This window comes from Pseudophryne corroboree, chromosome 7 (assembly GCF_028390025.1).
Source record: "Pseudophryne corroboree isolate aPseCor3 chromosome 7, aPseCor3.hap2, whole genome shotgun sequence".
Taxonomy (NCBI): domain Eukaryota; kingdom Metazoa; phylum Chordata; class Amphibia; order Anura; family Myobatrachidae; genus Pseudophryne; species Pseudophryne corroboree.
The window spans coordinates 80,779,065-80,793,331 of NC_086450.1; the positions used below are offsets into that span (position 1 = coordinate 80,779,065).

Genomic DNA, 14,267 nt, shown 5'->3' on the forward strand with positions numbered 1-14,267 from the left:
TGAATTGTTTCCTACAATATTTGGGGGGACTTAATTTCCTCCAGATAAGGGGGGTCATTCCGAGTTGATCGCTAGCTTCCGTTGTTCGCTGGGTAGCGATCAGTGAAAAAAACGGCTAATCTGCGCATGCGTATGCACCGCAATGCGCACGCATGTCGTACGGGTACAAAGTCCTTTGTGGTTTTGCACTGGTTCTAGCGACGATTCCAATCGCACAGCCGAACACAAGGAGATTGACAGGAAGTGGGAGTTTCTGGGTGGCAACTGACCGTTTTCTGGGAGTGTTTGGAAAAACACAGGCGTGGCCGGGCGTGTATCTGACGTCATTACCGTGTCATTCGTCGCAGCAATCATCGCACAGAATAGGTAACTACAGGGCTGGTCTTGTTCTGCACAAAATGTGTTTGGTGCCGCGCGGCTGCACAGGCGTTCGCACTTCTGTAAAGCGAAAATACATTCCCCCGTGGGCGGCGACTATGCGTTTGCACGGCTGCTAAAAGTAGCTAGTGAGCGATCAACTCGGAATGACCCCCCATGTTTGATTCAGGTCCCCGTTTTGGGCTGCCCCTTTCCTAATCTATACTATAACCCACTCGGGGACCCCTTTGTAAATAATTCCCTTGCCAGGATCATATCCTGCCTCCCCCTTGTTACCGGAGTCTTAAAGCAGTGTGAATCAGCTCTCTTTATTTTGGAAAATGCAGAGTACTTTCTGGGGAAGAAAAATCGGAGCTCTAAGATTGTATCGCTGTAACGTTTCACCTATCAGAATATTTCCTATTCTGGCTCTAAATACAATATGTGCAACGTTTTGCCGTGACTTCTAATTTCTAGCTGTTTTTGTTTATATGTTGCATGCACTTTAGTTTTGTTGCTTTTTGTTTTTCGACCAATGTCCCTTTGGTTCCATGGCTTAAAAATAAAGCAACATACCTGTGTGAAGTTCCAAAATATAAAGATCACTTTCAGATGCATCTGGGTTTGTTTGAACCCTATTCCGTGCTTATTCAGTTAAGTATTTGGTTGTTTTCCATAAGCCAGATAGGTGTCGTTCATAGGGTCGACAATGTCTAGGTCGATCACTATAGGTCGACAGTAACTAGGTTGACAGGGATGCTAGGTCGACAGGGTCTCTAGGTCAACATGGTGTAGGTCGACAGGTCAAAAGGTCGACATGAGTTTTTAATGTTTTTTGGTGTCGTTTTCTCTGTACAGTGACGGGGAACCCCAATTAGTGCACCGTGTTCCCTCGCATGGCTCGCTTCGCTCACCATGCTTCGGGCAAGGTGCCTCGCTGCGCTGGGCACAGGTTACTATTCCCAATCGTGGTTCACGTGGATCGTTAAGTATGAAAAAGTTCAAATTTTTTTATTTATTTTTTTTAAAAAAACCCTCATGTCGACCTTTTGACCTGTCGACCTAGAGACCCTGTCAACATTGACACCCTGTCGACCTAGTTACTGTCAACCAATAGTGGTTGATCTAAACATTGTCGACCTAGTTACTGTCGACCGGATCCCAAGCCAGATGCCCATATTAATTCCAGCGATGCATTAAATCTGCAGTAACGCTTTGCACCATGCTTATGTCGCATACTGAACAACTCTCGGTAGTACGGAAGGTGTAATGGTGAGCATTACTGCCTTAAAGCAATGATGTCATGGATTCGATTCCCACTATGGCCCTAACTGTGTGGAGTTTGTATATTCTCCCTGTGCTTGCGTGGGTTTTCTCCCACAATCCAAAATATACTGGTAGGTTAATTGGCCCCCAACAAAAAAATGAACCCCAATGTGTACATGGGCAGACTAGATGGGCCTAGTGATTCCTATCTGCCATCACTTTCTATGTTTCTCTCCTGGAATGTTCAGGAGAGTCCTGATTTTGGGGGGAACTCTCCCAGACTCCCGAGAGGATTGAGTATCCTCCCATATGCCCCTTTTCCCCATCTGACGTCAATGGCCCAGAGGATTGATCATGTCTCCTCTCTCCACTGTACAGTGCTGCAAATTTGTGTGCTTGAGCAGTGGGGCAGAGCTACAACAGTACGATCACTGCACCACGCAAGCTGCACCGCCATTATGGAGTCTCTCAATTGGGGCTTTGCCAGAGTTTGCATCATACTACCTGCATACTCTCATGGTGCAGATACTCGGGGAGAATATCTATTCAGTCCTATAGTCTGTTTACAGCATAACGTGGATTTTCGTCATTATAATCAAACTATACTTCATCTTTTTTACATTTCTTTTAAATAGTAGCACAGGCTGTGTTTTTTTTCCCCATGGGAGCACACTAGTTTTGTTGTGTATCAGGCTGTAAAAAGCGGAAATGAATTCATCACGGTGAGCAGTCCTGTGAGACGTGAAATGAAATGTAACCGCTATGAATGAGGCAGAGCAATATGTTCATTCTATGAAGAAATGTTTGTTTGTTCGTGCAGAATGTTTCCTAGACACTGCAGTGTAGTACAGGGGTTCTTAACGCCAGTCCTCGAGTACCCCCTGCAGGTCATGCTTTCTGGATTTCTTTGATCATGCACAGGTGAGTTCATCACTGTTTCTGGGTCAGTAATTATCCTGCTGTACCTATTTCCACAGATAGAAATTCTGAAAACTTGACCTGTTGGCAGTACTTGAGGATTGGAGTTGAAATCCCCTGCTATAGGAGATGGTGGCAGCAAACAGAAAAAACTTACTTTTTTGTTTTTCATTTTAAGGTCCATGGAATTCAGTTACCTTCCCTCTGTTGACCCCGAAACTGTTCTTCAAACAGGTACAGTTTGTATTATTGTAATAATAAGATCTATTATAGTGTGTGGGGTCACTCTTGTCTTGTGTTTCTCTTGTGCATTGCTATTCCCTTTTGCTGAGATTGTTTGCGCTTGCCTATAGCATTGCTTATTAAGAGTCAAGAGGTTCTGATGAGTCTGCAAGCATCCCGTCTGGCATTTTTTCTCCCCCAATATGGGGTGAATCTGAGTTGGAGGCAGGTAAAGTATTAGGCACAAGTGTCTTCGGGCTAAATTCAGACCTGATCGTTGTTGTGCAAAATCGCACAGCGTCCGATTATCAAGCGACTGCGCATTCGTATGCACCGCAATGCGCAGACGCATCTCCAAACAGCGACAGGTAGCGGGCGTTTGTGGGTGGTAACTGCCCATTTTCTGGGAGTAAATATAAAAGATAGATAAGGAAGCGGGGTGTGGGGATGAAAGTTGGCGCACTGGGTTGGTCCCTTGAGGGGGGAAGAAAATATGAATCTTATTAACTGAACCGGTATGTGAGTAGAATATCCATTTGATTAATTATCATGCAAAAATTGAGAAACCGGCGGTGCTCCCCAGGGTTGTAAATGATACCTTTAGAATTGAGGAGAAAAAAAGACAACTCTATTGTTTGGGGCACTCTTGAAAAAATATTTATTGATAAATATTCTTTCAAGCGTGCCCCAAACAATAGCATTTTCTGGGAGTGTCAGGAAGAACGCAGGTATTCCCAAGCGTTTTCAGGGAAGGTGTGTGACGTCAGCTCCGGCCCCGATCAGCCCGTTTCTATCGCACTGTAGGAGTAAGTCCTGGGCTATGCACAGACTGGAAAAATCATTCGATGGTGAGCTGTCTGGCGGAATTTTTGCATGCCGTACACATGCATTCGCACACTTCCAGAGGGCGGGTTTTCACTGTCTATGGGCGGTGGCTATCTGATCGCAGACTGCTGCAAAAACGCACAGCAGCGATCAGGTCTGAATCGGGCCCTTAGTTTTACCTCAGCACATGTGTCTGAGATGCACTGCATATGTGTCCCGATGTTTGCCACCGGGGGAAGCACATTGAAATTGCATGGAGATCCATTTTTCAATATCAATAGGCTTTCTGGGAGGTAGCGAGGGGGTGGGGGAGGGGGGGGGGGGGGTGCTGGCTACAAGTGGCACCTAAAGATGCATTTGCACTGATACCGGTGGCCTTGGTGAGTCGACATTTGGCAGGCGCAACTTCCAATGGCCAGGCCAGTTCTCAGCCTATAGTGCGTCTTTGTACATGCCCATTGGCAACAGCATTCCCATAAGCTTTCCTATCCAATTATATTCCCACTGTACAGTCCTCCACATGTTTTCTCTTTCTTCACTTTCCCTTCCTTCTGACCATGATTCATCATTGCTGTGATGTGATATTAGGCAGCCCACCTAGAACATTTGCAATCCGGTGGACAACTATGCAATAGATAGCACCTATCCTTGTGTATACATGCCTATTTCCCTATAGATTGTAAGCTTGCGAGCAGGGCCTTCCTACCTCTATGACTGTTTGTTATTACCCAGTTTTGTTTTATCATTGTGTATATTTGTAAAACACAATGGTGTTTGCTGCGCTATATAAGAAACTGTTGATAAATAAATAATAAAGATGCAGTAACAGCTGCGGCAAAAGATACAGCTTCTACTGCAAATGCGTCATACTCAGAATTACCCTCTATGTGTCATCAGTTCCAGGCATTGCCTTTTCTGCCCAGTGTAGTCCTATGTCGTGCATCTAAAATGGCGACTCTACCTGGATCCTTTGTGGGTAGGATGAATAATCCTTGCAACTGATGAACCAAAATGGCTGCCGCACCATTGTATTATCTGCACGGTCTCTGTATTTGAAGTACTGTAGAGAGAGACATTTGGGGAAGAGAAACAAATTGGAAATGACCTGGTAAAGCCATGTACAGTATATTATGGTTATGCTCTTAATAAATAAATATATATATATATATATATATATATATATATATATATATATATATATATTGTAACGTTTGTCCATAGTTAAACTGATTCCTTGCCACAATAGTTCTCATGTTACAGGATATTCATATCTGGAGATGTTTTAAGTGAAACAATAGAAGTAATTAATAGAAACCTTTGTTTGATTACTTTCACCCTTACTCTGAAGATCCAGATCTCTGTTTAAAACTGTTTGTATTCTATATTCCCTTATGCTCCTTTAAATATAGGTAAAGTGCATGCTGTGACGGGATCAGTATGATATGTCAGGAGACCATTGCTTGGATCCCGACAACCGGATTACCGTCCGCGAGCGCAGCATGTCCCCTTGAGGGCTCGCTGAGCTCGCCACTAAGGTCGCCACTGGGTTATATTCCCACTCGGGTGGTGGCGTGGACCACCACCCGAGTGGGGATTGCGGTCGGATTCCGACCACCGGTATTTTACCGGGTGTTCAGGATTCCAGTGTCAGTCTCCTGACAGTCGGGATCTCGACAACCGCCAAATTGAGTGCCTCCCACTGTGACATTGATATTGTATTGTAATATTTGTCATGTGTATTTGGATAACTGTAATAAAAGCATCTCGTTGTTGTGTATCCTGATAACGTGGACCAGTTAGGTGGTCTGACAATTATTCTATATAGTAGCAGCTCACGGTCAATGGACATTCAGTTTTTCCTCTGTCCCTGACTGATAGAACCTGATTATCCTGCTTGTTTGCAAGTGACGCTGGCAGGATGAGGAGATTATACCTGGTATTTGCGGCTCCGTACAGAGAGGTCGGGGATAAATGACACATCCCCACCTCCTCCCCGCAAGTCATGGCATTTTGCAGTGATGGGGCGGGGCTTAGCAATAAGATAGCTCGACCAGAGAGGAGACCATAAAATAGGTAAGCATGGCAATGGAAATTTCAAGATTTGACACATCTCCCCCAGATTTATTTATTGGTGAATTTGACTTATTACATGCATCCTCTCTTTTTGCAAGCTAGCGCTAATCCTCCCCCCAGTGCCTAACACTAACCCCCCTAGTGCCTAACCCTAAGCTTAACTCCGATACTTACCTTCAGGATGGAAGCTGTTGGTGTTCCACCGCTGGTCTCCTGAGTGGTGTCGGGAATCCAGCATGAATGCTTCCCATGTGTAGCCCAACTTGCTGTTATTTACGGTGTTTCAGTATAAGGCTAATAAGCCAACCTACCTTAGTGTAAAGGCAGACACTCATTTAGTTGCCAAATTTTCAGGCTTTATGATAATAAAGAGCAAAAAAGAACAGAACGGTTATTAATACTGTAATCTCGTCTTTCCTGGCTCAAATCCTGCATTCCCCTCAATCTGTTTCTATGTTGCTCTCCCTCTCTCATTTAATAGTTTCCCCTTCTGTTTTGACTGCACTGTGTAGTACACATTACTTTTAATGTCCTTCCAACCGTAGTGTAGAATGCCCAGTTCAGCCGGTTCGCATACATTGCAGTCTCTTTCCAAGGTCCTTCCTCAGTGAGACATTTCCAAATGCTTTTTAACAGCTGCCTGTTCTTTTGCAATGGTTTCAGCATATGAACCACATCTGAGAGAGAAAGAGAGAAAGAAAACGGCAGTATTATTCTGCAGTCTCCATACAATGCGGTAATACCAATGTGCCCGAATAGCAGCCTGTGATCTTACCGTTCACTGAAGCTACGACACTGAGGCGGTTTCTCTTTTTGTGGTTTGTTGATGTAACATCAACAAATATTTTATAAAGAAAAAAATACAGTTCTCTGGTGCACCCAGAGGCGAAAACTCTTCAGTCATTCACATATCTAACTCAACTTGCTATGCTTAAGAGGATCACCGGGATATAACGCCAAATAAACAGATGGATTAGATTTATTAATGCCACATGCTCCTACCTCTGCGTTTGCTCTTTAACACCCAGAGGGTAATTCAGATCTGATCGCTGCTGCGCATTTTCGCACAGCATGCGATCAGATCCCTACTGCGCATGCATCTGAGCCGCACTACGCTGGTGCGACGGGCGGCTGCTACAGGGATCGGCACCCTGCGACAGGATGGTGCGAAGGAGCCAGTCGCACTGGCATTCGCAAGTAGATTTACAGGAAGAGGCCGTTTGTGGGTTGCAACTGAGGGTTTTCCGGGAGTGTCTGGAAAAACACAGGCATTCTCAGGCGTTTTGAGGGTGGGTGTCTGACGTCCGCTCTGGCCCCAATCAGGAGGATTCATTTGCAGCGGCTGAGTAAGTCCTGAGTTACGCAGAGACTGCACAAACTGATTTTTGTGCAGCTCTCCTAACGAAGCGATCGCACACTTGCATGGCATTTTCCCCTCCCCCTGTAGGCGGCGACTATCTGATCGCAAGCCAGCAAAAAATGCAGCCCAGCGATCAGATCTGAATTATGCCCTCAGTGTTATTTTCTGTATTTGCTCCAAATTCGAGTCTACTGGTGCTACATATATAAAAGTAATATATAATGCCCACCAATAAGGTGTCTTCTTATTATTAAAATAGTCATTAATATAACATTTGTTTTAATGCTTAATTTCTTTCCTCTCTTTTTGTGCCATGAAGGTCATGAGCTGTTATCTGAACTTCAGCAGCGGCGCTTTAATGGTTCGGAGGGAGGGGTTGCTTGGTCTCCAATGGATGATGAACTTTTGGCTCAGCCCCAGGTTATGAAACTTCTCGATTCCCTCCGAGAGCAATATACACGTTACCAGGAGGTGTGTAGGCAACGTAGCAAACGCACACAGCTTGATGAAATTCAGCAGAAGGTTATGCAGGTAAGAGAACCAATGTTGTCTTGTCTACTCCAACCTCGTCCACCTTGGGTGTCCTTGTGTTATGTCTTTGAATGTGTTGTGATCAATGCTTTGTGTGTCCTACACCCAGCCTATTATGTCCTACATGACCAAATGTATTGATGTAGATATAACTTCTCAAACTGAAGTGGCCCTGTTGGACTGGAGATATCTGACCTCTGTAAAATAATAATGACAAAGGCGGAGAGTCTAACGCAATACTTCTAGGTGTTGGGTTTTAAAGGGGTTGGTTATGTGACGCACACACATAACATAACCAACCCCTTTACAAGACACCCAACAAGTAGAAGCACAATGCTTGGACGCTCTATGTTTTCACGATCAACGTACGTGTCCAACCTAACATTGCAGTCATATGTGCTTGTTAAACATTTCATTGCAACACCATGGGCCTTCATTTGGAGTTGGTCACTCCTGTTGATGGTAAAGCAGCATCCATGCTTCTCGGATAGCTTTCCTCTAGACTGTGGTACATCAGTATAAAATGGTAGCTGCTCAATTATCATGTAGACTAACAATAAGCAATTGTATGACCCAGGGTGGGTGCTATTGTTACGTAGTGTTAGGGACCACCAGTATCAGAAGCCTTGACATGGCTTAGCCATATCTTTGCATATATATGCAACTAAGGTCTCTGAATTTTCGAGTTTTATTGCTGATACCTTTTGGTGGCAGTGGTGATCTGCATCCACCTAGCTGCAAGAGCATTATTTTGCATCATTACTGCGCAGTCCTGTTGTGTGACCTTGCATGGTCTACTGCTCTTAAGGGGAGATGTATCAAGCCTTGCAGAGAGATAAAGTGGAGAAATTGGCCACATCTACCAATCAGGTTCTGTCATTTATCTAGCCCAGTCTATGAAATGACAGATAGAAGCTGATTGGACAGCACTAGGAGGTTGGTTGACATAAAATCAATGCAGAGGTGTTTTTAGGGGAGGGAAGCTCTGGGCTGTCTAGTGCTTCAGAAGTAAGAATCGCTACCCAATATGGGGTGGCCATACCCCCCAGTGCTCTCTTAACTTTGACACACACTGCCCCAGTTAGCACAGTAATGTTGGGAGGTATATGACACTGCTTTATTACACTGAGTTCATTGGAAAAAGGATTTCATAGCTTTAAAGCAGACTTGTCACTGAGATACACCAGAGTCAGCCATTGCGTTGCTAAAACTGTGGTTAGCCTGTTTTTAGCATCTAGTTTCCCTTTGTTAAAAAGAGGACCTTTCTCATAAGTCACTGGGTCCACATCGCAAACTATTTGGAACAGTAACCTATGGTGAGCGAAGCGAGACATCGTGCCCAAAGCGCGGCGAGCTAAGTGTGCCCGTGAGGGTCCAATGCAGCATAACCATTTCCATCCTTACTTGATGTCACATCCAGCTCCTTTCCATGAAGAGGAAATAGACACAACCTTACCGTTGTGTTACCAGGGAAGTCATTCCGAGATGATCGTAGCTGTGCTAAATTTAGCACAGCTACGATCATTCACACTGACATGTGGGGGAACGCCCAGCACAGGGCTAGTCCGCCCCACATGTCAGTACAGCCCCCCGCCCACAGAAGTGCAAAGGCATCGCACAGAGTCGATGCCTTTGCACTTCAAGAATAGCTCCCGACCAGCGCAGCTTTAGCGTGCTGGCCGGGGGCTACTCATCGCTCCCCGACCCGCAGCGGCTGTGTGTGATGTTGCGCAGCCGCTGCGGCCCGCCCCCCGTTCAGTCTGCCACGCCTGCGTTGGCCGAACCGCGCACACGAAACGGCGGCAAAACGCAGCCATTCTGCCCCCCCCCCCCCCCCGCCCAGCGACCGCCTCTGCCTGTCAGTCAGGCAGAGGCGATCGAAGCGGGCCAACGGCCTTCGGCCGTCTGCCATGCACGGCGCATGCACAGTTCTGACCCGATCGCACCGCTGCGATAAACTGCAGCGTGCGATCGGGTCAGAATGACCCCCCAGATGCTATGGTCACTGAGGCATAATGTATATTATGTAATTTAGCATTTACAGCTGCAAAAGTAGGAAAACAAAAAAATCACACTAAGAACTAAATGTATTCATCAAGTTGTTATGCAATTTAATACTTTCCTGTTATTACAAGTTTCAACATTTTTATGAGATTGCATTGCACTTTATTTTTATTTTTTTGATTGGCTACAATCCACACACTTCAGCGTAGGATTTGTTTTGATCCCAGAAGTCTACACAGATTTATTTATTTTTTGATCCCTGCAATCCACACATATAACATAGAAATCTGGTAAATGTAATATTACAGCAGCAGACACTCATACTGCGATATAAGGACAAGGGTCAACAGGGAAAATTGCCAAAGCCCAAGAACCATCCAGAATCCATCCAGTTGAAACGCATGAATTTGATGTAAATTATGTACTGTGATTTGTGGCAGATTTGGGGGATTTAATCGGATTAACGTCCAAACTATCTGATTCTGCCACCTCCGGTATCTTCTGCATCCAAACAAATCTGACTTAGATGGTAAATCCATCGTAAGCACGTTAGACCGGAAAACTGTATATGGTAATTGTTCCGAAGCACTTACACCTACTATCTGGTCCAATTAATGAAACTAGGGACATGGGAAGTTGGGTGACCACACAGAGGAAAATAAATCCGAATGTAAGCACATATGATATGAAATAATTTTCTGTAGCTGTAATGATTGCTGCATAGTATGATGAATAATTAGGTTTAGTCCATTCAGGGAAGTTATTCCTGTGCTGTGGTGTGATTTACATAAGAGGTAATCTGTAGTCTGGGATGTGTCCTTCATGATTACATGAAATACCACATGGTGAGGTTGCTCTGACAAAACTACTTATCCTGGAAGTCTTAATCCCAGTCTGAAATGAGTCCGTAATATATCTGAGAATGGTGATTTAGTCGGTGCCAAGTCAGTCACCCGACACCACCGGCAACAGCAGACAACTGTGCAGTGTGGAAATAGAATTATTAGCCCAGATGTCTGGCTTATGTAGGGTCATAAGGAAGATTTAATATACTTCAGTGGAAGAAATGTCATTCTAGGACCAGTGTTAGTGTACAGTAATAATGAATTGCACAGCAGAGTTGTCTGTACTGGCACACAGCCAGGGACTTCAGGTTGATTCTCCAGAAAGTGAACATAAAGTTCCGCGCATCACACGCTCTAAAAAAAACTTTTCATTTTAAACTAGCCTCTAAAGAAATTGTTGTCATATGAAACCTTAATTACTTAGTAGCAATGCCTTACTCTATAACCCTATAACGTAAGACCCACTAACATCTTGGTATTTTGGAGAAGCATGTAGTTTGAATTTGTGTAGCTGTCCTGTACATAACGGTGAACTGCCCTCCATTACTTTTTGTTAATGCTGTATATAGGGCAAAATATATTTTTTCTTTACTGTACATTTAATATAATGTATTATCGTACAAAGCAGTTTGTATATGGTATTACACTCTGAGAGCCAGAGAGTGGCGTGTGCGTCCCACGCTGACAGCACCCTCTTCCACTAATGGGGAACATAATGCCACATAAGAACACTTACTGCACCCTGGGCATGCTAGACCACCTTCACCATTGACTCCCCCAAACAGTTGCCCACAACACTCTGTTTGCAGTCTGCGATTATGTGCATGGCGCATTACCAGAAAAGAAAGTACTTTTACTACCAGAGGGGGAGATTTAGCAAATCTTGGAGAGAGATAATGTACCAACCAATTCGCTCCTGTCATTTTTCAAACACAGCCTGTAATATGGCAGAAGCTGATTGGTTGGTGCTTTACCTTTCTCCACTTTATTGCTCTCCAAGCTTTGATACATTTCCCAGAGAAATAAACTGTAAAGGCGAGAAAGAAAGTACACACGTAATGGGGGAGAGGGTGCTGGGACAGGTCTGATGCGAGATGCCAGCACTTAAAATGCCACTAGCATCCCAACAGAATCCCGACAGGGCTTCGTAAATACCGTAATCTCAATCTTTACCTTCCCCATAAGCCCAACCCTCCTTCCCCGCAGCCTTACTCTAACCCTCCACCAACACCCCTCCCCCGCAGCGTTATCCTAACCTTCACCTCCTGCAGCCTAACCTTCCCTTTTCTGCTGCCTAACATTCCAGTTTAACCTCTATCCCCGCAGCCTAGCCCTATCCCTCCCTTCCCACAGCATAACCTCCCCTCCCGCATCTACTTGGACAACCCAGGGGTGGCTCCTAGGTAAGCTTGCCCTCAATTTGGATGTATTTCTGTATGGGCCTTTGTCATTAGGCCTCACAATAGACAATTACATGGTCCTAAGTGTGTACTGTTATCATGCAGTGTAGGGGCTGCTGATAATCAGAGAGGCCGTGACAGGGTTCAGCTTATAATGTATATGCAAATTTCTGCAGCGGGGTACACTGGTATTCCACAGGGAATAACATTGGGGTGTAGAGTAGGATCTTGATCCAAGTCACCAACAGGCTGAAAGCTTTGACTGTTCCCAAGATGCTCTACTTAGTGTGCACAGGGATACCGGGGGGGGGGGGTGGGGGGGCTTCGGGGGGTTGGCGGAGAACCCGAGAAGCAGAGAAACCCCCCCTTTCTATTTTTTCTACTTACGTTCCGGAAGTTGGGTTTCAGGATTCCAGCGTCCGTATTCTGTCGGGTGTCAGTATTCCGGCGCTGGGTTTCTGTACGCTGGCATCCAGAGCACAAGGATGCTAAGAACAGTAGACAGGGACAGAGGAAGAGGGTCAGAGAGGTGTGAGGGAAAGGGGGTGGAAGAGGGAAAGGCAGAACACGACAGGGAGACGGAGAAAGAGTTGGAGAGAGATGGGAATAAAAAAAAAATAAAGGCCTCACAACAGCGAACCATGCCGATCACATTTTGTGCTTGCGACATGTCAAATGACAGGCCTATAATGCTATTGATTAAATATGCTTGTTGGTTGTGCTTGACCACACGTGGGCTGGTCCTACTCCTCTTTTCAAGCCATAAAAACATCAATTTGCAAATTAACCATACAGGGAAGGGCTTGCTAAATTGGACTGATCCTCCGGTTTGGTGCTCAGTCCAAGCCACTTGATCACATTTCGTATGACCTGTAGCTTAGTGCGCACACAGGCTGACAATTGTCATCTCTCAGTCAGATTTATGGCTTTACTAGAAAATGATCCAATTCATTTAGATAATGTTAGGACAATGAGTATAAGGCCTGAATATTGTGACACTGAGGTTCTTGTTATAAAATCCAATGCGCAGTTCTGCAGGATCATTAATACAATCCTATGGTCTTCCTGAGTTCTCATCTGAATAGGATACATTTGAGGGTTACGGCCGTTAGGTCGACACATCTTAGGTCGACCACTGAATGTCGACAATGCCATTAGGTCGACATGTACTAGGTCAAAAGGTCGACATGAGTTTTTAAAAAATTTTTATTTTTTCATACTTAATGATCCACGTGGACTAACATTGGAACGGTAATCTGTGCCGAGCGAAGCATGGCAAGCAAAGTGAGCCATGCGAGGGGGGACACGGTGCACTAATTTGGGTTCCCCGTCACTTTATGGAGAAAACAACACCAAAAACCACCAAAGACCTTTTGACCTGTCGACCTAGCACATGTCGACCTAATGCATGTCGACATAATGGCAATGTCGACCTATTGAGTGTCGACCTAAGTTGGGTCGACCCAACGACCCATACCCACATTTGACAAGTCACTTTCTATGTACAACAACGTGCAACTGTAAAGGCTACATAAGAGAAAGTAAAACTATGCAGGAACCGTTCCAGATAAAAAAATTATATTGGGTTACAGTGTGTAATTCCTATTAGGGCTTTACCAACATAGAAACAATTATAACCCACTTAACACCACTTAATTTTGTAATGACATTTAATTACAGGGTGGTGTTGCCCATTTAAACCAATCCGATTCTGTCTACCATTTTCTAGATTGCGATAGAGAAATACTAGCTAGAATCTGATTGTTGATGTAAAGGAGGAGGCAGAGCTTTCCCTGTACTACGGGGGAGGAAATCTGGTGCAGGTTTTGTTTTCCAGAGATGGGGGGAGAACACATCTTCATGATGGCATGTACACACTTGGAGACACCCTCATATGAAAGGGGGGAATCCCCTCTTTGAAGTGGTATGTCCCTTAATATTGATCACTAGACAATGACACCCAACAGTAAGTTTTCCAGAGATAAGTGCCCATATCTTCCCCATGTTGTGTCAAATAAAAGCAGGGGACCCCTCCTTTAATGCAGGAAGCTTTTCAGTATCCCTTGCTGGGCTGCCATATTTCTCTTACACATTGAAGAACTTCAGTAGAGGCGGTGAATATTTTAGTATTGCGTATACTCCTTTAGGGATTGTTGCTGCTTTGGAAAGGTGGTTTAAAGCAGAAGCAAGAGACGCAAAGTATTTCTTAGTGGTGTGTTTAAAAATAAATGAATAAAAACTAACATTTGCCTTTAGTTCACTTACCTGCAGCTTCAGTAAACATGTCATTGGGTACATATTATTTGCCGTGTTAGTAAGTGTCACACTCTGCTTACGGACATTGAGGTTGGAAGATTACCAGTGCAAAAAGTGCTAAAATAGGTTCAACACAGGAGCGAACAAACCGTTTAGCATCAAAGGTGTTAAAGAACAAGAATATTTAAACAATGAGTCAGCAAATGGGGC

General features: G+C 44.6%; 1 protein-coding gene across 3 annotated transcripts in view; it reads left to right on the top strand.

The window, feature by feature from the left end:
• Positions 1 to 14,267, top strand: part of SESTD1 (SEC14 and spectrin domain containing 1) — a 402,961-nt gene that overhangs the window by 314,859 nt on the left and 73,835 nt on the right. For all 3 annotated transcript variants that reach the window (XM_063933342.1, XM_063933343.1, XM_063933344.1), the window contains exons 8-9: positions 2,720 to 2,775; positions 7,341 to 7,552. In XM_063933342.1, coding sequence (XP_063789412.1) covers positions 2,720 to 2,775; positions 7,341 to 7,552 — 268 coding nt within the window. The remainder of the gene's footprint in view (positions 1 to 2,719; positions 2,776 to 7,340; positions 7,553 to 14,267) is intronic.